The following is a 25,002-nucleotide window of genomic DNA, read 5'->3' as shown; positions in this document are numbered from 1 at the left end:
TGAGATTCTGAAAAGGGAATCCAGATGCAGGCCTGTTGCATTAACAGGTAATAAATGTGGACTTAGAGTCTGGGCTTTGCTCCCGCTGCTTAGTCCACATGTTTTTATCTGTTTTTGTCAGTTTGTGTGTCTGTCTGTGTATTTCTTGGGCTTCACGTGGCCCTCAGCAGTTCTCCGCTTTGAATCAGCCGGCTGCTGATTGCTTCTCCATCTGAGTCGCATCTGTTTTCTTTTAAAACCTCGTCTGTCTTCTGGTCTTCTCGAGACTCGAGGCTGGACTCGACATTAAAGATGTTGCTTTATTCCTAACTCGAGCTATTTAGTGGCTCGTTATTCCTTACAATGCTTCATAATAAAGTAAATATTTAAAATAAGCCATTTTGACTCAATTTAATGTGTCATTAACGTGTTATTATACACATTTTTAGGTAAAGCCTAAACCCATCGGTTTTGGGAGTTTCTCTGACTCAGGCGTCAGTCGCTGACTTCGTGTCACATCTGGAGGCAAGAATGAGGCAGAATGTTGTGGGACTGCAGATTGCAACACAGTGTTTTCCCCGACTTAAATCATGAGTGATGGGTTATTTGTGTCTGGAATTTCATAATGTAACAGTGAAATCTGTGAGGAGGTCCCTTATTTGTCATAACAGCAATAAGCACTGTCATAAAACCTCGACTGCGTCTTTAGGAACAATATGTTGAGACAAGCCTTCAACAAGAAGCGTGTAAAAGCTGGAAAATGAAAGGCTTGGCCAGTTTATAATTAACAGTGTGAAATTTGAACAGCATCATTACAAGCTTTAACCTGTCAGAATTTATTATATTTATTTGTTATTTTGACTTTGATGTACTTGTACACATAAAAAAGAAACACAATTGCCAACATTTGTATAAGATTAGTATCTATTTTATGTACTTACGATACTCAGTAAGTTGTTTCGCTGAAAGCTACATAGACCCCTGTTAACCATAGATATCCCGATGTGGTGTATAAACAAAACTCTCGAATAAATCAAATGTGAGTTGATTTTTTTGTGGTCAGCAAATGACTTAAAGTAGAAACCTACTTGTGTTTTCTGTCTTTCTGTGACACCTAATCATGGAGTTTGATGAACTCCACTGGGACTTTAATTGGAACGGTTTGGTTTAATTAGATGAGACTAATGGTGCATTCACACCAACCTTGTTTAGTCCGCTTTCATCAAACTCTAGTTTGTTTACCTCTGAATTCTGTTTCATGAATGCGTAATCGATCTGGTCCGCCTAAAAACCAAGATCTCGGTTCGATTAAAGTGAACTCTGGACTGGTTTGAATTCACATGTGGACCGGAGAGCGCTCCAAAAGCAGGAAGTAAACTATAGTGCAGGTCATTCTGGGTACATACAACCAAACAAATGCTCAAATCTGGCAGAGGTTTTTATGTCATTTCCTTCAGTAGCTCTTGGTGCATTGCCACCACAGCAGACGGGGTCAACAGTTCATTGAGAAAGTCAACCGCACCATCTGAAAATGTTGCGATTTTGGTCCCCAATCGAACCAAGTCTACAGGACTGTCATTTGTGAAAATGCCCTAAGATTCAGTTTTTGGCCAAAAACACGCTGCGTGAGATTTTGTGAAATTACTGCAGTAAAAGATTAACATTTCAAGGCTTTTTGCACATCTTTAACACTAACAGAGGTTCCAGTGTGGAGGCTGCTGTAAAAGCAGATGGTTTGACTCCTCTGGTCGCCAACAATCTGGGTTGGGATGGAGGGTGAATGCTACTCCTAATCAAGACTGGAGAGAACCCAGCACATTCTCAGCCGTAAAGGGACTTAAACTGTAGGTCCATTTGGATGCTTTTACAGGACAGTCCAGTGTTTTTGTTGCAATTGAATTTAGGGTTTCATTAGACTGAGTAGGGTCGTATTTTGACTTCAAATTGAGGGCGTTTCTTGGAAAGGAGTATGTTTGTTTCCGTTGGACAGGCCATCGATGCATCCGTCTACTTGTCTCTTAATATCCATCTCCTTTATCATTACTCTCTTTCTAAATAGTCATCAGTATGCAGAGTGTGCAGTATGACCTATTAAAAGTCATTTGTCAAATTGCAGCCAACTGACCTGCGTACAATCAGGCTCAGTGTGAATATATCTTGACATGTGTTTTTCCTCCCCTTAGTCAGGTGCCTAAGGACCTGTGACAGCCCGGAGCCTCTCTGAATGCTAATAAAGTTAGCTGTGCTACAGTTGGCAAGGAGGGACACACACGTACACACAGAGACAAATGGGAACTCTGTCAGCAGAAACGACACAGCGGACATCAACTCCATATTTGGATAATAACATACCTGACAGTCATCACAAGTGGCCCTGTCAGCCTTGATCATTTTTAATGCGCGTCAGCTGGAAAACATAGAATGCGGTTCCTCTTGCATACATACGCACACGTGCGTGGAGATCTTTCAAAGCGTGCCAAGTTATTCACCCAAAAACAAACAGGATGCACATGCAGGACAGCAGCTTCATGCAGGAGTTGTGCGTGCGTGCGTGTGTGTGTGTGTGTGTGTGCGTGCGTGCGTGTGAGAGTGTGTGTGTGTGTGTGTGTGTGTGTGTGTGTGTGTGTGTGTGTGTGTGTGTGTGTGTGTGTGTGTGTGTGTGTGTGTGTCCCAGCTGTGGAATCCTGTGTCTGAAGGACACAGATGTTTGTGTGGCAGATGCTGCTTTAGTCCCTTAATGTTCAGAAAGGACAAAGTCTGGCATGACTTAAACAATTATATTCCAAGGTTTTTATGTTGCCAAGTTGGAAGGTTGTCAGATATAGTTTACTTATTGGTGATAAAATGTGATAGAAATCTTGATTATTGAGAGGATGTGTAATTATTTAGTCACGATGAAGCTTATTTTAATCATTCACAGTATTCAGAGGTGTCAACTTGTCTTTACAATCACTGCATTTTGGTGGAAATGTGATGTATGGATTGTATTTCTCATAGCGCTCCCACCCCACCCTGTGTAAATGTTGCATAAGTAATCAAAAGACAAGCTTTTAGAAACGACAGTTTTAGTCTTCAAAGCATTTTTCAACCTATTTTTACTCCCCCTGTTGAATCAGATAACATTAAACAATGCGGGCTTGCCCTCGGCTAGCTTCACTCTCTCAAGGCCACAGGCGAAACACACGAGGCAGAGTGAACGCTACATGGCTCGGAGATTATTACATGCTGCATTCACTTGCGCTCGGGACATCTGAAGTTTGCTTATTTAAATGCGTGTTTAAATAGCGGGATTAGATTGCACAAGTTGATTAAATGTGCTATATTTTCAAAGTGCCTTAATTTTTGGAATTTACTAATCAAAATTAGGACCTTAAAGTCCAAGCCTCATGACTTATATTTAGAGATGCCCTGGACAGAATTTAGTGGCTGACCTTTGATCTGTGGTTTTGAAATTGACCAGTAAACACATTTTCGCTGTTTTTGTTTTCTGTCTATAATAGGATGATAAAGAAAATAGCCAACTGTGAGTTTTTACCAAACAATGATTTGAAGGAAATTTTATCTTTTAGTGTTTAACTACCCAGTCTCCATTCAGAGGATTAACTTATAACCCATTGATTTCAGTCATTAAGCCATTTGTGTAACTTCAACAGTATCTCAACAAGTTGTTGCTATGTAACCAAAGAGTGAGCGTTGGTTAATGCTTAGCTTAGCTAGCTGTGAGAGGTGGAGTGGCTAAAGCCTGTGCTCCGCCTACATCCCCCAGAATGCTGTGCAGTTGTAGATCGGAGTTCAGTGAAAATATTGAATATTATGTCAGGCATATTATCTATTTATATTGATCAGGTGTCTAGCGCAATATACATTGCTATTGATTTATTATTCAGCCCTAATATAAAGAGTAATAAAGAGGACAACATTTATTTAAAAAACATAGAAATCATAGAAATTAGTTTATAAACCAATTTTTTCTTAAATTAAGCTATTTATTTTGGATGTATTTTTTTAATAACTTCTTGTAAAATGGCTAAAAAACAAATCAAATTGAAATTGAAAGGAGCAAAAAAAAAAAGGAAAAATTCCACTGTTTCCAATTTTGTTGATCTTCCTCTCAAATATATTTCTGTCTGAAGTGTAGCAATGTAAACCTGTAACCAAAGCCTTTTGAAATAATCCCGTCAGAATCAACCCCCCCACAGGAAGTTGTTAAGATGTTCCACTGAAAACCAAACTGAAGAACATCTAAAGTCTTGCTAGTGACTACATTGGAAAAAAAAACTGATTTAATTAAAGTTTCGCTGTTTCAGCGTCATCTGTTTTGTAGCTTTAGAAATATATGCTGACTGTGTGTGTGGCAAGATTTTTTTTTGTTTTAAGCCCAGCGACAGGTCATGTTACCAGACCTCAGCAATGTATTAAATCCCATGGGTGTTTTTTTTTTTGTTTGTTTTTTTGTTGTTTTTTTTCTCCCTGTTGATGTCTATGATTCATTTGTTTCTCATGGAGTCATCCGTGTGCATGGATTGGCTCATGCTGGAGTGGAGCTTTTGGCAGTCGGCGGTAAACCTCAGTCTTTTCAGTGGACATAAACATCTCTGCCTGTTTGTCCTCTGGGGAAACATTTTCTCCTGCTAAATGATCAGTGAAATAACTTCAGCGTGCATTTAATTACAGGGAAGTACTGCGTTGAACAACACTCCGTAATGCTGCTTCGCTCTGCCTTGTAGACTAAATAAAAACCAAATTAAAATACTTAGCATCGCTAGCATTCGCTCGCCTTTTGTCTCAGCATTATGATATTCAGCAGATTTGTCCACTGTTCGTAGTGCAGAGATACACACATGCTTGGGTTTATGGAGCTACATATGCGGAGCTAGCCGATGCGTTATATGAGTCAGGGGGAGACGGAGTCAGCAGTTAGGAGCCTTGAGGAGTTTATTCTACCTGGCTGTCCTCGTGGCTCCTGCTGGAGCCCACCGTGGAACGATCCTGGGAGTCTTTGTGACTGTTTGTCCAGGACGGCTTAACTGGGGACTTTGTGTGCTCCACACTTATGGCTGAACTTTCTGTAACTGACTGGTACAAAAATCGTGCAGGTTTGACAACCAATTGAAGCTGGGGAGTGTAACTTTTATAAAAAGATGTTAAAACCGTGGTCATGTCGTGATAGCATAATATGAGACAGGTAATCTGTGAAAAATAAAAATAAAGCCCCTCCTTCTTCTCCTCCCAGAGCTGCTAAAAACAACCAGTCAGAGCCAGGAGGAGGGTCTTAGCGCTGTCAGTCGGCTTTGTGTACGCGCTGCTCAATTTGCTAATGGATAAGAAACAACTTACCGTTGCAGAAAAACCATTTATCCGCTGTCGTCGGTTGCCATGCTAACTAGCTTTAGCATTCATGGCAGGTTTTGCTGACAAAGGGAAGCTGTAGCATATCATAGAGGAAAGAGGAGGCTGTGAGCCACCAACTGAACAGGTGTACCTAATACACTTGCATTATAATCAGTCCTTGAGGTTCCCAATATATGAATTTGTTGGATTGGTAACGCAGGGTTTCGACCAGAAAAATTGGGGTGCTAGGACAGTCATCCAGCAGTCGTGTTTTTGAGCTAAAAAATGTTTAAAGTTGGCAGGAAATTTGAAAATATGTCTAGATAATTGTAAATGTGTTATTGGAAGATATTAACAAAACCTAAATAACAACTATGGAGTCTTAGAAAAGGCAAACATAAAAAAAAATTCAAAATAAGTAAACAATGTTTAGCCTGGTGGCCCGCCAGGCTTATAATACACTGGGGGAAACCCTGGCTAATGGGTTGCTGATGGCTGAACAAGGAAACCTGCTGAGTTGTGAGATATTTTAGGCTGAATTTTGTCCAACACGAGTCTTGTCTACCAAAAACAGGACAAACATTTTATGTCGACGGCCAAACATCCTGGTGTTGGAGCTACTAAAGGGATCACAGACCTGAGCCAACATGCTTCTAAAGCAGCAGCACCAACGCCAGCAGCCACTGAAAAGATCAGCGGAGCTGGAGTCCATAAAAGGGCTGTGGATGAAAATCCAGCCTTTATATTACCAACAACTTTATGACATAATTTTAAATTTTATGTGTGTAAAATCTACGTGAGATTTTTTGCCTCTCTCGTCTCCTTCTATCATTACAGCCCACGTCGGGTCACAGAGCCTGGTCGCTTCGATCAAGTCGACGCAAGGCGACAGCGAGGCATTTCAGCAGGACAAAAGAAAAACCCAACAGGGAATTCTTCTCATGCCGGCCTTTTTGTGCTTCGGATTTTCGAAACTTAAATCAACACAAGCTGGAAAAAAATCGTCCTGGTTTTTCACACCGAGTCAGGCTCGGACATGTTGAAGTCGGCGTGTCTGTTGTCTTAGCAGGTTCATCAGACCACATGAGGTTTTTAAGTGTCTTCTCTTACTGGGTAGTGCCAGCAAACACACATGCGTGCCGGGGTGTCAAAGCAAGTCGTAAATCTCTTGCAGATCGTTTTTTTCCCCAGATCTTTAGTTGAGCCATCTGTGTTTCTCTTTCTTACACTTCACACTCATTGCAAACCGTCCGGCCTGTTTTTCAAGCAAAGTGTACGTGATCATATTGGACTTTAGAATTTCTTATATTTTCCTATTATCTGGCTGTGACAACGATGCAGACAAAATTCAATCTATCGATTAAAATCAGAATCAAGAAAAGGAGCTATCTGTTTTGAACCCAAGTTTGTTTCTGAAAAGGGTCAGACTGCTTCTCATCTTCTTTATCTTCCTGTTTCAATACAATAAGTCCAGTTTACCCCACATTACCCTTCCTAACTCCCTCTCTATTCTCCCTCCTTTCTCTCCTTCTCACTCCTTTTTTTTTTCTTTACTTTTCCCGGCATGGAAAAGAACTCATCGTTGGGGTAATAAAACACAGGTGCGCTCTTTATAACGCTCCACTTTCAGGGGGCTGGATGCCAGACGCAGAGTACGTCAAATAAAGTTTTTAGATAATCTCCGTGGACTCTGGGAATTTGCTTCTGTCTGCCCAGACACACCAGATGGGCGAACGTTTCTGACTCCCTATGCAATAAACAAACATTGTATTGAATTTCAAAATTCACGCGTTTATGCTTTTTTGGCGTGCAAGTTACAAAAAAAAAAAAAAAATCATACCACAGATATTTTTAGTGCTAAGTAACATGCAGCTCAGTCTGACTGAGCTGCAAGTCACTCACAAAGAAGACAAAACAACATTAGGCATGCATTAGTGGGTCAGACGAAAGTTGGGTGGAAGGAAAAAGTGTGGTAGAAAGACATCGACAAGCATCGGGCGTGGATAGATGGCTGGACTGAGAAAAGAGAGTGAAGCTCTAACTTAAAAAATGTGTTAGTTTGTCACATACAATCAAATTAAATTTACGCTTGTAGAACATGTCAACTTAATAAATTTACTTGTATAAACTTAATTTGATTACTTGTGGCCAGCTAATGCAATATATTTAAGTTGGATTGCCTATTTTCACGTTTCAGTGCAGATACATGGGTGCAATTTATTCGGTGTCTTAATGTTTTGGTGGACAAGTCAGAAATCATCCTTTGTAAAAAAAATTATACTCGCTTTGGTACGTTAACATTAATCTTTATTTTTGATTTTCTTTGATGTTGTACATTGTTACACTATTGTTAAAGATCAGAGAGCATAACTGTGATAATGCAGTTGATATTAAGTGTTTTTTTTTGTTTGTTTGTTTTCACGGAGTTTGCGTTGGAAGTAAGTGCGTAACAAACTGGTTCGGTGGCGTAAGGACGGCTCATGATTTGTTCTTCTGTCTGACCGACTCGCAGCCAGAGCCGTCCAGCAGCTCAGGAGGAAAATGCGGCTCACCTCGGATGAATGATCTTTTCTTTACTCTGATCAAAGCCCGCTGACACAGCTCAGTGTCGCTGTATTTATTTCTCTCTGAGGATTTGTTTTTGTTCGCTCTCCTCCTTCCTGTCCTGCTCCGCTCTCAGATTGACACTGTATACACGTCCGTGTGAATTAGTGTTTTCGCGTGTTTTTTCTCCACGCGTCTGTTTACGATAGCCGTGCCCATTCCCGTGCGCGCGTGTGTTTGCGTCGCTTCACGTGGGAGCGTAGACGGGAGTTGGTCTTATTTGCCTCTTTGCCTTCTCACTGCTCTAGTTTTTTTTTCTTTTCTTTTCCTCTGCAGTGCTCATTTCCTACATGAACCGATTTGATGAACTGCACTGCACTTCTAGGGCATTATGCTGGACTTTTCCCACTTAGAGTGCATTTTAGCTACAAACTTAAATGTATTTTGTTGACTGTTTTAATTTGAAAGACCAACACGAAGTAGCAACTTTCTGTAAAGTGGGAAGAAAATGCCTCTTGAAGTTTTTCTTGCATATAAAATTAAAAGCTATGGTGCGAATATCCCCTTTTATTCTCATACCTCTATATAAAATCTGTCTTTGTTAGCCAGATAATCAGTAGATGGAGATCACTCGGATGTAATTTAAAGGTCTTCTCTCGAAGAGGAACTATAAGTTCCGACCTCAGATGAAATAATTTCGATCAAAGTTTGTACCATGCATAATAAAAATTTCTCATTTTTATTTGTAAACCAGATTAAAATTATTTTTCTTTCACTTCACTATTATGCACTATCACATAAAATCCCAATAAAACCCACCGACGTTTGTCGGTGGGGTTTTTTTTGTCTCACTTTCCGCCCTTTCCGCACCTTTCTTTCTGCCATAATGTCTTTATTCCTCCGCGTCTCTCCTGTCCTCATTTCTCACTGTGTGGCCCCGAGCAAAATGCACAAATATTAAAGATGTGTGATTACTGTTTCAAGACATTCAGTCAGATTCTCATTTTTATCAGTCTCCACTATTTGGACTTAGGCATCAAGCGACAGAATTTAGAAACGAGTTGTAAGAAAGAATAAGTGTCAGAACTCAGATGTATTAATCTTGAAACTCCAGAACGGCAAAAACAAATTCAAAAGACTTAATTGATCTATTAAAACCCTCATTTGTTTTTCAGATCCCATTCTCGCTGGTGCAGTTTCCGCTCTGGGAATATTTAAAGGTACGTATTATTCTCCCTCTCATAAAAGCTGTTATTTTATTCCTTATGTGTGTGTGTGTGTGTGTGTGTGTGCGTGTGTGTGTGTGTGTGTGTGTGTGTTTTTTATTGTACGGCCGTGTTATCTCAGTAGCTTGATTTCCAGCAGTAACACCGAGCGATAAATCCGTAGCGAAGCCGTAGCCTCGGCGCTTAACCTCCTGACACTTTTACGGCGGACTCCTCCTCCGCATTCCCCTGTATCACTGCGGCAGGCAAAAATGTGACTCTATCACCGTTTAATGGACCGTTGCCGCCGCCATCAAGCGAGCCCTAAATTTGTCTCACTTTCCGCCCTTTCCGCACCTTTCTTTCTGCCGTAATGTCTTTATTCCTCCGCGTCTCTCCTGTCCTCATTTCTCACTGTGTGGCCCCGAGCCAATGAAAGGCCGTTTCTCTTTAAGAAGACGGCGTTTGGGCCGAGTGACGTCACGTCCCGAGGGCGGACAGTCGAGCCCTCCATCAGCGATGAGGGAGCTAACAGCAGACCAACAATACGCCGCGCGGTCGGTGTTTAGACGCGTTTGTGTCGTTCACAAGTATCCCTTTGTCTCTCAGTCAGAGGCCGTCTCTCTCCAGGCCATCTGCAGATGTCCGCTGGCGAGGAGCCGGACTGCTGGAATCTGCCCCGCGCCCCACCCAATTAGGCTTCTCCTCAGATACAATAGCGGGCTAGATTAGGAGGAGCGAAACCAGCTAATTACTGGCAAACAGGTTTCCTCACTGTCGTCCATCTCCAGAATGACCGCCGAGACGTTCAAAAATGATTGGATTGAGCGGGAGTCCGTGCGTGTGCGTGTGTGTGGCTTTTACTTCCATCTGTTTCTTTGGGATCATAAATTGCTGCGTTTTCTCGCCCAGCCCAGCTGTTGGAAACACAAACGGGAAAGGGGAAAATTGTTTTTGTGTGCATCAACTTTAGCTGGTCAGTTTTTCTTTTTTCTTTTTCTTAGATTTCACCTGCGTTCATGTTTCCCACTGAAAAAGCCAGAGAGGTTTTAGTGGTTTTAGCGGGGTTTTACACATATTGACTCATTTTTACAGCTTAAAGTTCATACCTCAGCCTATTTTAATGAGGTTTTACATGATTTAATTACAAAAGTTTCTGGTGAAGCTTCATCTGAGTCTGACGTGGATAGAGATGGGCAAAGATCTGGTAATGTGAGGAGTCCAATTGTTCAACCAATGTATCGTTTTCTTCCCACTTTGCAGCTAAAAGTGTGGTGCCAGTTCTTCCTCAGCAACAAGTAGTTCTAAGTTCAGTACAACCTGGCTAAAAATGAATTAGTTCATGTTCATAGTTCACCAGGTAAACAGTTCACAACTCCAACCTGACTAGATCTCATTCAGTTATCAGTTTGTCGGCAGCATGGGCGTAGGTTTGGGTAGGGACGGTAGGGACATGTCCCGACCAATATTCACGGGATATGAAAAAGTCCCGACCAATTTTTGCCATATTGGCTCAAAGAACGTGGATCTACGATCTTTGATTAGCAGCAACAGGCGGTGCGCGGAACGGAAGCTTCTTAGTTTGACATTTATTATGAGCCTCCGAGACCGTGTCGCCACCAAAAAAGAAAAGGACAGACATTAGAAGTTATTTCGCTACGTCGGCTGTAAGCACAGTGAGTGGACCCATAAGTTAGATATCTATCACGCAACGCATTTGTTGTAAAGTCCGGTGTTTAGTAAGGTCAGCACTGAATGTGAGGTAGAATAGGTCTGTTAATTATGTAATATTTTTTCACATAGGATGCTCAGACAGCAGAGCAAGGGGCAGAGCAGAACGATGGAGAGGTGGCTGGAGCTTCAGGGCTCCAGGTGAGGTGTTAGTTCTCAGATATGAAATATACTGTGAAATTATCTCAGTAAATATGGCATTTGAAGTGTTAGTCTTAAATTAAGTTAAGCTAGTGTGAATACAAACCAGGTTACGCTTTGTTTGCTCTATAGGAGGCAGTCAGTGTGAGTGCCAGTGACCAGGGAGTATCCAGAGGATATTTCTTTTGATCTTACTTGTAACGTTTGCTGAATTTTGTAAAGGAAAAAGTAAAGTGTTCTTGAACTGATCTGCTGAGTATGACTGTATCTGGTTGTATGATATGGTTATGGTTGGGGGGAGGGGTTATTAAGCCAATGTGGTTTCCCCCCCCTTCTCAAAAATGTTCGGTGCTCTTGGGCATTTCACTGTGCTGCCGGGGGGGTGTGTGTGTGTGTGTGTGTGTGTGTGTGTGTGTGTGTGTGTGTGTGTCAAGGTCCCCACCAAAACTTAGACCGAACCTACGCCCTTGGTCGGCAGTCATCCGTAGCTCACCTCGAAGGAAAATGCTGGAGGTCTTCCTAAAGGAAATATTAAAAGTTTGCCCCTAAAAAACAGAGCAAAAATCTTTTTAGCTACAAACAAAACACTTAAATGATGCTGTGATGAGCTGCACTCCCAAAGAGTCGAGTTAAAAAATAAAAAAAAAGAGTTTTGTTCAGCTAGATGTTCTCAAAAATGAGAGCAACAATAATGCAAGCCTGTGTTTCAATGCGTTCACTGCTTTGTGTGAAATTAATTAAAGCTTGCGGTCACAACAAGACAAAATGTGGAAAAGAACGAGGGGTGTGAACACTTTTGCAAGAAAGTGTTGGTCTCACATAAATTTTACATGGGCTCTTTCCCCCCCCCCTCTGTTTTGTGTGTGTGTGTGTGTGTAGCTTCCAGTTTTCTCCATCATTTTTCTGACCTCAAACAGGAGGGCGGACTGCTTCTAGTTTACGACCAAACACAAACACAGGGCCGCAAAAAATCCCGGGAATTTCTGGTCCGAGGCATGATGGGAACTCGATTTGAGCCGAAAACGTTCACAAACGCAGCCAGCCGTCGTGCAAACGCACACGACAGTACGAGGGGCGTTTGGCACGCGCAGACGAAGCCGCACGGCCCGTTTCCTGTTGAACGTCGCCCACGTGCAAAGGGGGACCCCGGCGCAAGGGGGTCAAAAAGTTTGTATTCCCGGATTTACCCCTCAATATCTATTCATGAAAAGAGGTGGGAGGCAGTGAGGAAGAGGCTCAGAAAACGGGGGAGATGCAGAGGAATCCCTCAGCGTGAGTCCTTTGATGTGGAAAACAAAAATCTCCTTTTTAATCGGACCTCTAATGGCACACACATGAGCACCGTCCCGACCTCAGCTACTCTGGCTTCGTTTCGTCTTCTCTCTCTCTCTCTCTCTGTGCGTGCGTGTGTGTGTGTGTTTACATGTTTATATTTGCACGAGCACACACACACACACACACACACACACACACACACACACACTCATATGCTTTTGGTAACGTCCAGACTTGTGTGGCGGATCGAACGAGAGAGAGAGAGAAAGAGGGAGTTAACATGCAATCGAACCATCGAGGGAGGGAAATGGGACAAAGAAAATATTAGTAATCGCTCCATGCTGTTGCTCAGTTGCTCTCTCCCTCGTACCTAGCAGTGCCCCGAGGCAGCGCAGCTGTTCATTCGCATTTCAGCCAGACACCAACTTTGCACCGTCACTCTCCTCGTCCGCCGGCCTGAACTGACGGGGGGAGGAAAGGAAAGAGACAGCCTCCATATCATCCTGAGTTCAAACTCCACACAAAACATCAGGTGGTTTCACTCAGTAGCCGGCTGCAGATGGGGAGGTTAGCTCAGTTATAAGAGAGGTCAAACACGCCAAGTAGTTAGAAAAATATTTCTGCTCTCGTTAGGGTTTTTTCTTTTTTTTTTTTTTATGTGAACTATGATCCCCCTACCTATGTTCAGATATGATACAAAATTACACACTTGTTAAAATGGGGGTGACTCAAATTAAGACCTTGACTTTTTTCACATCTCATGTAACTTTACACACGTGGACAAAGTCTGGCTCGTTTGACAAAGTTAACAGATCAGAAAAGCTCTTCTCTTTAGAAAAAATACATGAAGGCTCAATTTAAAGGATTTGACCAAATTTCTGCAAGGAAGTTTTTTTTTTTTTTGTTTTTTTTTTACTTTATCACTAAAAGTTCACTTAGAACTTGCAGACAGATGTTATTTCACAGTAAGTTTGTAGATAAGTGACAGTCAGACATGCTTTCCAACTTCGGTTGATTTAGAGATATTTAAAACAGCTCCAACTACAAATGTTTGTGTTTTGGATTCAACTCTTTATAGCGGATATTAGGCTGCCTCATTTCGCTCGAGACGTCTGTAAAGTCAGACATTGTTTTCTCAGCTGAACTCTTTGTCAGCATTACTGTGAGGAGTGTAGATCGTTGGCTCGGCAGATTGCGTCAATCTGACCACCTGCGACTTCTGTCTGCTCCGACTCTGCCAGGAGGTTGACTTGTTTTGAGTTGCTAACGTCACCTCAGACTTGGTCTCTGTCTAGTCACGTTTGTACAAGAGCAACGAAGATCCACAACAATGAATTTTTGTGTTTTTGGACAGCTGACACCAAATGGACATGTCAGTCTATTATGCACAATGCTTTGTTTGGCGAAAACCACAGACAACATATGAGCATTAGCAGAGCGCTAGTAGAGGACTTGCAATTGGTTTCATTAACTGAGTTGTGCTTGTATAGATATCTCACAACTTCTCCAACTCCCATATAAATCTCTTTTCTTGGGAACCGAATGCTACAGGCAGACAGGGAAGAAGAGGAAGAAGAAGAAGGAAGAGGAGGAGGAAGAAGAAGAAAATAGTCTGAAATCCTTTTTTTAAACCTGACGTTTCTGGACGTCAGACCCGACCAAGGTTCACAATGTGGTTTCAATATTTCTCCCATCTCTTCTAACAACAGTCGTCTCTTTCTCTCTCTCCCCTTCTTTGTCCCTCTTTCAATCTTTCTTGCCCTTTAATCCTCGTATTTTATCTCCAACCTCTCCTTTTTTCCTTCTCTCTTTCTTTCTTCCAGACGCTGTGGTCGAAGAGGCAAGGTCACACGCTCCACTCTTGGCAATCAGCGGTGTGCGGAGCTTTTGCAGGTGCAGAGGATTATATGTAGCTTTGGGAACCGAGCAGAAGGGGCTCTGTGATGGGGGGGACATGGGAGAAAGGAATAGATAAGTCGACGGTGGACAGTTTAATAAAGAAAGACCAGCAGACAGATACAGGTTTCCCCAGAGCCACCTGCTCATCAGATCAGTGATATAAAGGAGCGAGGAGAGAATCGGACCAAACTTTATCCCTCTTCTTGCTAAAAAAACAAAAAACAGAAGGAGTCCTAAACTTCCAGGGACCCCGCATTGTTTCCTCAACAGAGGGGTCACATTATCACAGATCTCCAGCACCGGAGCCAGTGGACATCACACCACGGCAGATTTTATGAGTCTGTCTCCGCCTGAATGAGTATCAGGGGAAACGCAGACAACCGGAGGGAAAAGGCAGGAGGGATGAGAAGGGGCCAGGTTTGGGTCTGCGCCCCGGCAGCTGCGCGACCTTCGAAGCACTGGAGCCTGAAGTGGTTTCAGAAAGAGAGAGAGAGAGAGAGAGAGAAAGAGGGGGTCAGTAGCAGAAAAGGAGTGAAACGGGGTTAGCTAAAAATAGAATGTGTAAGCAAAGAGCACTGAGTTCAAATTAAAAATTTACGCCTTCCTCCAACAAAGAAGAGCAACAGATAAAGATTAAAGTCTCGGGTAAAACAGTTTCTGTTTCTTTTTCCTTTTTTCTAATCGGGAAGGTCCAAACTCGGAGATACGGGTCGAAGCGGGATGTAAACTGTCTTATTTTTGCAGATTTTCACAGATGCTAAATTGAGTGGAACATAATTACGCAGGAAGAAGACGAAATCTCTCACGACTTTTCAGTGACTCTAGGGTGATTCTTGTTATTGTAGAAGAAAGGTCCAGAAAGAAGAACTGGCACTTTGTAAAAGTTATTTAAAAAATAAAACTCATCTTTTAAAGATTGAAAACAAATCAAACCCTAATCATCTGTAACACGGCTTAGCTGATATTGATTCATCTATTGGAAATCGCTAAATGTTGCTTCTCTTCCTTCCATCTTCTGCTCAGCCCTCCTGTCACTTGTAGGTAGGGCGGTGTGGTGGGAAGCGTTGAGTTATCCAAATCATCATGGCTACTTCTCTGGGACTGTAACATGTGCCAAGGCAAATTTACCTCAGTTAGACCAAGAGTAATGGAAAGGTCTAGATGGCGGCGCTGATCGGTGAACCTTGCCTGGAACATTTTGCATTGGCTCAGTTTTTGAAATAAGAATCACTGACCAGCTAACCTTGGTTTTATCTGTTCAGGATCATCAGAATTTATTCCTTGGATCACTTTAGTTGAACCTGAGCATTTCCACTGCACTGTTCAAGCTGAAAAACATCAGTTGTTGCTAGTTTTGGATGACAGTAATGGCAAACGAAAATAGAAATCCCTTATAGACAGGATGGTTTGGCAGCCATCCAGTGACATCACTGGAAAGTTTTAAGAAATCAGCCAAGAAGTTGTGAAGCATAATAATAACATAAATGTTGCTAATACAATCAGCTGTGACTTATTTGATTACTTTAGCAACATTTTCAATGTTTCGAGTGAGAAATACTCCACTCAATAGAGCTTCAGTCTTCAACAAAAGGTTTAGGGGTTGAATAAAGTGCAAGTTAGCGATTACATTACTCTGACCTAAGAAATCCACAGAGTGAGTGAAACATAGCAGCTTAGCGTAAGCCTCCAGGACTTGAGCTCTGACTGAAAGAATGTGTCACATCATCCGTCATTGCTCCCAGTCAACACTTTCTACCATGACGAAAACGTAAAACCCGCGACGTAAATCCACATTTCACGACCGGGGCCGTCCACCGAGCCGCTGTCGAATGTCTGCGTCTTTCAGCCCATAATTCTTCCTCGGCTGGACCGGGCCAGACAGGACGGGAAGATTGAGGTTAGCCGCTCTGGGGACGTCGCCGAGCTGCAGGAGGAGGAGAGGAAAAGACAGTTAGGGGAGGACACGGCACTCAGAGGAGCCGAGACGCGGCGCTGCGCCGCCCCACCTGGAAACTGCACACAAGGAGAGGAAGCATCAGGGTGATGAAACGAGACTTTGGTCTACTGGAGGAGAATCGGTTTCGTTCGAACATCTGGGAGCTTAAATATCTGAAATGTTCTTAAAACGTTGAGGTGTGATGAAAGAGCGGCAGGGGACAGCAGGCCCGGGACAGGATTTGTGTTCACGTCTTTATCGTACTCCCACGTAGAAGACGTCCATCAATCAGTCCATTAGTGTGTACATCTCCTATCTATCTGTCTGTCTGTGTCCTAGATATGTCTTAGGTCTCCTCCCACCGGGCAATTGCCAGAAAACCTCCAAAGGGATCAACGTAGAGCGGCTGATCCTACCTTCCGTGTCTCGGTTACATTGTAGACAGACTGATAAATCTAAAGCTCCGGTTTCTGATGCGACTCTTTCTTCATCGCAACAGACCAGAGTCTGTCCCACAAAACTGCAAACTAGACCCCTGTTCTCCCTACCCATCCTATCATCACTTGTTAACAACTCACCGAGACACTTAAATCCCTCAACTTGAGGCAGAGACTGTCCTCCCGTTCGCAGGGATTACTCCACCGTGTTGCCGCTGGGAACCATGGCATCAGAGGAGCTAACTCTCCTCCCGACAGCTTCACGCTCGGTTCTGGACCGGTCCAGTTCCCTCCCCCGCACCCCGTAACCTTCGTGATTTGAAGACGAAAACACAACTACATCATCTGCAAAACATCAAAAAATAAGGCCCTAAGCTTCCCTCGCCACTCTATGGCTACACCTTGAGTTCCTGCCCACTACAAACTCTCTTTCGCTCGTCTGTAATCTCCCAGCCTTTTGAGATACTCACAGAGGCATTTTTAATCATCCACAAGATCTCCGCTTGTATCCTCCTCTGACTTATGGCAGACTTGAACTCGGTTTCCTCTCTTCATCCTCGTGAAAACTGACCGAGAAAAAGAATGAGGTCATCGACTGATTTCTTTCCAGCCTTCAACCCCATCGTGGGATTTTTTTTCCTATCTAGCCAAATTTAGATCATTTAATAAAGCTCTCCGCGTAGAAGATTTATTTGCTTAGTGCGTTCTTTGACCGTTTTCCAAAAATATCATAAAAGATGTTACAGTAAATCTGCTTTATTCCCGTGTTTATCCGACCGAGGTAGAGAAGTGAAAAACCTTAACGTAACGACAGAGCTCCTGTTTTACGTCTTGAAAAGTATTTGTGTCGCCTGAACTTTTGCAGATTTCGACACATTACAAAAAAAAAAGAAGGACATTTCAAAGTAAAGTAGTTGACGTCTCTACCAGCTTTACGCATACGGATGTTAAAATTTCCGTCCATTCTTGTTCTTGCTCACGCTCAGTCAGATTAGATGGAGAATGATGATAATACTAAAAAATCCCTAACAGAGAATGTCTATGAAAATCAGCTATGAAGCAATGGCATAGACTCTCAATTAAATTTAGATCTGGGCTTTGACTGGGCCATTTTATCACCGAATGAAGTATTTCAGTGTATCTCTGTCTTTTTTTTTTTTTTTTGCAGCCTCTAACCATTTTTTTACTCTTGGTCTGCCAAAGTGTGGGATATTATTCTACAATCTGTCCACACTGCTGGACTTCTGACTGCCATGAGTTGCATCAAGTTTGATTTAAGGGGATCAGAGTACAAATGCATGCCACACCATTCAGATTTTCATACTGTGTGTTGGTTTATTATACTATGCCTCAATGACATCCATCAAAGTTTGTCCTCGTGAAATGACAAAATGAGACGCTGTAGTTTTATGGTTTATTATCAACATCTTTTACCTATTCTCATAGCTTCTGGAGCTTCCAAGTTCAAGTATTTTGTCATTTAAAACAATCAAAAGAATATAAATTGACTTCCTTTTGGCCAGATGAGCGGGAACAGCGGGAAGAAGCTATGCTGACTTGGCTTGAAGTTGGAGTGCAGCTGCTCCAAAAAGCCGTTATGAGGATGTTTGTGTGTATTTGTGTGTGCATGTTCATGCGTAGATACAAATGTCTCTTTTTTTTATTACGCAGGTGTGAGTTCAAGTCTGTACCTGTGTGCTGGAGAGGCTGCATGTGTGTGTAGCTCAGGGGGAAGGACTGGGTTAGATGAGTTGTGTTTAAGAGCAACGCAAAAACACAAAAATCTTACCAAGTATTTTATTTTATTTTTGTCTAGTTTCTGGTGCAAATATCTCACTTGAAATAAGACAAAACTAACTTACAAGGAGCTTCTCAGCAATAAATAGCAACTTGTTTTAAGTCAAAAATCCCTTAATGTTGACAACAAAATATTAGCTTTAAGTGAAATAATCTAATGTTGGAACAAGACATTTTAATTTGTGATATGGAAATAATCTTGCACCGCTGGCAGATTATTTCACTTCTAACTAGAACTTTTTCATCAATATTAAGGAATTATTGACAAAACAAACACCTAATTTAGGATTAAGACTTTTTATATCAATGAAACTGTTTCAGGAAATCACTTTAGCAATGGTTACTAGATAATCAAAATTGTACTTATTATATTATTATTTCTAAATTAACAGCTCTTTACATGTTTTTTTTTATGGCTGTGACTTGTTTTATTTTTTATTTTTACTATAAATGTTCACTGTAAATCACACTACATTTAGCTGTACATTGAAATCTGTTATATGTTATAATGTGTTCTGCATGTTAATTGTAATTGTTTTGAGTCCTTCCATTAATCTGCCAGGCTACAGATGAAAACGAGCCTCTTTGGCTCATTATTGCAAATCTATGTAATGTATTAATACAATTCACAAAATCATATCAAATTCACATCATGCTGAAAAGTTACTTGTAAGTTAGTTTTTGTCTTATTTCAAGTGTATTAAGATATTTTCTCTAGAAACTAAACCAAAAACAGTTGGTAAAACTTTGTGTTCTGTCAGTGAAGGTGATGGGATGGACTTGGATGAAGATTGTTTTTTTTATTTTATTTTTTTTATGAACGTTGGAAACCAACAGGCCAAGCGTTCTGGCTCCCTTCGCCTTAAAGTGTCTGCAGTCAAGTAGATTAATTGGTTTTGTGTATTTTCTAGGTATCCGTTTGACTAAACGCGCCTGTCTTTCGTAGGCGCGGTGGCAGCCTTCGTCACCACCCCGCTCGACGTGGCGAAGACCAGGATCATGCTGGCCAAGGTACACACTCCACACACGCAGACTCGAGCGCGCGCGGCCTCCTCCGGCAGCTGCTTTTAAACACCGCTGTCAGGTGATGCCTCGCAGGCAGGGAGCAGAGCCACGGACTGGGCCCGGAGCCCGAGCGCATTTCTCCGGTGTCAGCGGGGGCAGAGCGAGCCGAGGTAGAACCGGGACAGCGCACATCCATCACCTGCTCGGGTTGGGGGCTTCGGGGGAGAGGGGGGTATGGACAGTGTTTGGGGGGGATGGAGGGAGAGGCGTGTTTGTGTGCATGGTTAGTGTTAAGAGCGAGGACTCGTTCCCGCTACGAGGGAGTTTCCATCGCAGCGCTGCATGTCATGCAGAGGTGAAGCCAAAGCACGCTGCCCCTGCTGTTAACTCCCCCCACCTTCCTTCCTCCTCTTCCCATCCTCTGTGTGGTGATATTCCTCCTCTTCCTCACCACCTTTTTCTCTTCTGGCTCTGTCCGACTGCATGTCTGGCTTCTTTCAGGGTGTCCTGCATGCGTTTGTGAGCAGGACACCCCCATCTCTCTCTCTCACGTACACACACACACACACACACACACACACACACACACACACACACACACACACACACACACACACACACACACGGACTGTCCTTGGAGAAGACACCGTGTTCCATTTCCACCCCCATCCTAACTAATGAGACTGGAATCAACAAAACAATCGGACAGGCTTGGATCTCTGACGAGAAGCCGTTGGCTGGAGGTGGAACTGCACGGTACAAAAGCTTCCAGTAAACTTTATCTGACAGGCAGCTGCTGTAATCTAACCACCCGCTGAGGGCTCTGCCTGCAGCACAGGTCCAGCTATAACTTTATAAGGCCAAGACTTTAAAAAAAATTTTTTTTTTTTTTTTGCTTTCCTCTGCAGAAAATTTTATACAAAAGGAAGCAAAGTTTGGAACTTTTTTTGGTCATCAAGGGAACCCCCCCCCCAAAAGAAATGATCACATCCTTTTGACTGAATTCAATAATTACTATAATATTCATGTTTTATGATGTTAAATTACCTTCTGATGTCGTTTATTAGACTATTGTTTAAAAAGGAAAATGTCGTGAAATTAGATATGGCTTTTTACAACAAACAGGGTTCTTATGTGGTCTGGACTGGAGGTCAGATTTACGGCCCGACCCGAACTCGACCCCAAATTCTGGCTTCCGTGGTGCTTTTAATACGCCTGCAATACATACAGCACACAGAAAACCCAACGAGAATGCGCAACATAAAGTTGTTATTTTAGTGTAAATACAGGAGTGGATTGTTTAACTTGCTCCACTCAAGCAGCAGCAGCAGGATAGGATCCTGTCAGTCACACATCCCAGATGATTTGCACTTGACTCACCCCGATGTTACAAGAAACGACAAAATGGAGCTGGAGGACGTCAAACAAAAGCTGAAAATGAGAGAAGTTACACTGCTTACTTGAATTATTTTTTTAACAAAAGCAATAAAATCTTAGGTAAAATAATGTTTAGTTGTTAGTTCTTAATTAAAGTGAAGTAGTTGGGTCGGATTGGGCTCTGACCCACTACCTCTGGGTTGGGTTAGATATAAACTTTAGTGTGGACAAATCTGGATAGATTTTTAATTTAGGTTCTTTTTTTCTATTATTTAAAAAAAAAAAAACTATTGAAAAAAGAAAATGAATTATAGGGACAGACGCAATGTGGCCTAAAGTATTGGGTCAGCCCTCCAAATCAATGAACTCAGTCATTCCAATCATGGCCACGGCCACATGCGTATAAATTTAAATAAGTTTGGGTCTTATTGTTCCAACATGACTGTGTGCAGGTGCACAAGCCATTTTGGGATCGTCCAACATCAGAGTGTGACCTCACAAATACTCTGCCGTAAGAATGCGCCAAGATTGCAAACCGGTACAATACACAAAATAATTGAAGCATGGATTATTTTAAAAACGAGGTTGCACAAAGACTGTAGACATCATTTTGTAAGTCAGTTATGTTAAATTATATTTTAATAAACACAAATAAATTGAAAATGTAACTCTTATCATTTTTCACCAGCCATCTTTTTAGAAGTCAAATTACAGAATCTATTCAAAGCTCCATTTCGAAAGTGTAAATTATTATCCAGAATTTAATTTTTAAAACTGATAACCTCCAGATTATTCTAAATAGTCTAAGTGGCGCTACACATCAGCTGCAGTCAACGCAGGTTCAGAGCGGAACAGAACAGAACCGGTGTGGACGGTTTGGATCGGACAAACCTCAGGAAGTCTGGGGGGGCTGGAGCTTGGTTTCCTCGCCACACCGGGCAGATAGAAAGGGTCGTGTTGTACAGTCAGCAAAACAGGCGAACATCCAGGGACCCAGCTGGATGTGCGAAAGCCTCCACAGCAGGACTCCGACTACCTGGTTAGCCACAGAGCTGCTGCAGGCGGACCTCCTGCTCCGCTGCCATTCAGTTGCTCTGCTTTCCTCAGACCAGACTCCTGTCATCATCCTAACGCTCCCCACCAGCACAGCAAGGCCGGCTCAGGTCGCAGGGTGCAGGAACAACACTTCAGATACCGTAGAATTCTGAAAACGGATCATAATGAACATTTTACGTCAGACGACAAAAGTTAGCCACGTCAGGAAAATCTCCCCGACCTGGTTTGAATGAAAAATCAGGTCCGTGTCAGCAGTTAGACGGGACCTGTGGGTCCTCTGTGTGTGTGCGTGTGTGCGTGCGTGCGTGCGTGCGTGTGTGTGGACACCCTGTTCCTCCATTCCCTCGTTCCACTGTTCCATAGCCATAAAGGAAAAGAAAACTTGTCAGGCAATTTCTCAGCAACCTGTCTCCAACAGAAACACGGAGAGTCTGGGTGTTTTTCCTCTTAACGCGGAGGAGAGAAGGTCCTCCTATCGATGTAACAGATCACATTTTATTGATGAACCTTTATTCTATTATGCTCTGTCTTTTTATTTATTTAAAATAGACAATATGCATTATTTAAGAAGTGCAGCAGAGGTTAATTTCCATCTTACGTCCTTTGGCAGGTCGATGGTATAAGACAAGATTACAACATTAAATCACATGATATGTGAAATCACAAAATTGTGAAGACTGTAAGATGCTTTCTTTCTAATTTTAGTTGCTACCACTGTCTAATTGTGTGTTCCCTAAGGGAAAGCTTTTTTTTTTTTTTTACTGTGGGATCTTATGGTCTCCCCTGTTTTAATTTTGCCTTATAAAATTGTCCAGTGGAAGGGGCCAGACCATGCAAAAATTGCATCAACTACTAAAATATGAGAAAATGTTATTTTTATTTTCCCAAGACAAATATTTATATTTAGTTTAAACTCTGCAGGGGACGTATAACTTTGACTTGTTTTTTGTCTATTCAGACCTTAATTCCTGTGTGACAGATTTAAGGTGTTGATGTTTTGTTTGATGTAAAGTTGGGGGTTCTTACATTATTTCTGTGTAAAATTCATAACAGTTGGTAGTTGTAAATCCTTTATTTGACCCAAATTCTGAGAGTCCTTCTTCTACAGACAGCCTGATCCCGGCCAGTTCAACTTCTGCATCTTTATTTACAGATCTTAAAGGGAACTGTTTACCTAAGATGCAAATGAATGCAAACTGACCAAATGAGAGATCTCAACCTTTACAGCTGACAGTTCTTTAGCAGCCTGCTGTGAGAGAGACGTCAGCAAAATCACTAATATACAAGCGAAAAACAGAGGACCAAATACGGAACCCTGAGGTACACCAACGTTACTAGCAGCCACTTCAGAAAAACAGCCTCTGTATGAAAACACCTTTTTTTTTTTTTGTTCAATACTCAGGTATGATTTCATCAATTGCTGATCATTTTATCTTAAATGCTCCTGCTGCTCCACTCGGTTGCAGTGATGGATAAATAAAACTCTGTCCAGCTCGTCTGCAGAGCGTAAATAACAGCAGCAGATTGATGGATGTAGAGGAGGACCAGGAGAACTTGAGCTAGTTCTCAACAAGTTTTTTTTTTCCCCTCCCTTTTTGGACGGGGCAGTGGTGGTTGCTGGAGGTGACACCTGCGCTGACACAGCTGACCCTGACCAGAAAAAGATGTGGGGGGGAGGAGAGGAAGAGAGGGAAGAGGAGGAGGAGGGTAGCAGCTGAAGGAATCTCCGCCAAGGAAGACTAAACAGGGTGTCTGTCCAAGGAGCAGGAAGGGAGCAAGGCAATCTATCCGTCGTCACACCTCTATTTGCTCTCTGTCCTCCTGCAGGCGGGCTCAGCCACGGCGGGAGGCAACATCCCCATGGTGCTCTGCGACGTGTGGAGGAGCAAAGGCCTTCCAGGGTGAGGATGTCTGTCTTCAGTCTTCAAACAAACAAAGCGGTTTCATCCCCGCTCATCTTCAGGAAACCTCCCGTTTTTCGTGAATCCATTCAGCTCCTTCCCCTCCTCCCCTCCCCGGCACACAATCGAGCGCGTCAACACAAGAGAGTGGCGTCCCCCGGGGGGGAGCGGACGGGAGGGGGAGGGGGATTTACGGCGGCGGCTGAAAAATGAGATGCATAAAAGCTTTTTGCTGCAGACTCACTCTATCGTCCTATTGATTAAGGTGTTAGAAGGGCCAAGTGGACGGGTTTATTTGAGTGTTTTGATGTGTTTATGATACGCGCCGGACAAAAGGGGCCAAGTCTAATGGGGCCTCAGAGGGCCGCCTGTGCTAAAACAAACCCTCAGCTGTGGTGAATAATGGGCCACTTGTGTACAAGCCACCATCAGTTAGTCAGGATGCGTCTCAGCTTAATGCTCACGGCGTTTGGGACCGCTCCCCACTCTTTGTCTCTCTCTCACTCATATACACACACACACACACACACACACACACACACACACACACACACGCACATGTTTGCGTGGCTATCTTTTTGGGGACTTTCCATTGACTTCTATTCATTTCTACAGCCTACACCTTACCTTTACCCTTTTCCTAACCCTACACATCACATACCTAACCCTAACCCTAACCAAAACCCTATATAGCCCTAAATCTGACCCCTGACCCAAAAGCAGGGTTTCCCCTTGTGGGGACCAGGCTCCTGTCCCCACAAGGAGCACATAGTCCCCACAACATAGTATATGTCAGGAAAATAGTCCCCACAAGGTATTATAAACAAACACACACAACCACACACACACACACACACACACATATATATATGCTGTACTTTCCAGAACTATTCATACAAAATTCGTTTTTTTTTTCTCCCCCCACATTTTGTCACATTATGATAAAATCTGAAAGGTGTGGCACGCATTTGGAGTTGGCCATCTTTACTTTGATGCCCCTAAATAAAATTCAGATCAACCACCTGCTTTCACAAGTTAACTATTATCATTTTTTTCATTCATTTACATTTTAAAATGAACAAACGTTTTGAATCAAAAGGAGTAGTTGGATGAAAAAGTCTTATATAGTCTACGCCTACTCTCAAAAGTCAATTTGCTACACCATAAGCAACTATAAGCATCAATCAAATGCGCTAGAATGTCTCTAGCATGTGCTAGAATGGCCTAGTCAAAGTTCAGAGCTAGATCCAATTAAGAATCCGTGGTCAGACAGATGTTTACATGCACTCTTCATCTGATCTGTACTGAGTTTGAGCTAATCCAGACGTTTTAACATTTTAGTTGGAAACATAAACCAAAAGTCTTGCAAATGTAATTGTTGCAAAATG

General features: G+C 42.5%; 1 protein-coding gene across 4 annotated transcripts in view; it reads left to right on the top strand.

Annotated features, from left to right (window-relative positions):
• The window catches only part of slc25a26 (solute carrier family 25 member 26), a 60,053-nt gene that overhangs the window by 29,190 nt on the left and 5,861 nt on the right, over positions 1 to 25,002 (top strand). Inside the window, exons 6-9 of one of the 4 annotated variants that reach the window (XM_088005428.1) lie at positions 9,030 to 9,074; positions 14,030 to 14,099; positions 19,222 to 19,286; positions 23,541 to 23,614. In XM_088005428.1, the coding sequence (XP_087861554.1) occupies positions 9,030 to 9,074; positions 14,030 to 14,099; positions 19,222 to 19,286; positions 23,541 to 23,614 (254 nt within the window). The remainder of the gene's footprint in view (positions 1 to 9,029; positions 9,075 to 14,029; positions 14,100 to 19,221; positions 19,287 to 23,540; positions 23,615 to 25,002) is intronic. The other 3 variants (XM_088005426.1, XM_088005427.1, XM_088005429.1) reach the window with 3 other exon arrangements.

Source organism: Poecilia mexicana, unplaced genomic scaffold (assembly GCF_051168715.1).
Source record: "Poecilia mexicana isolate PSO_F unplaced genomic scaffold, ASM5116871v1 scaffold_5, whole genome shotgun sequence".
Lineage (NCBI taxonomy): Eukaryota > Metazoa > Chordata > Actinopteri > Cyprinodontiformes > Poeciliidae > Poecilia > Poecilia mexicana.
The sequence above is the reverse complement of the archived record's forward strand: the minus strand, read 5'-3'. Positions and strand labels throughout refer to the sequence as shown.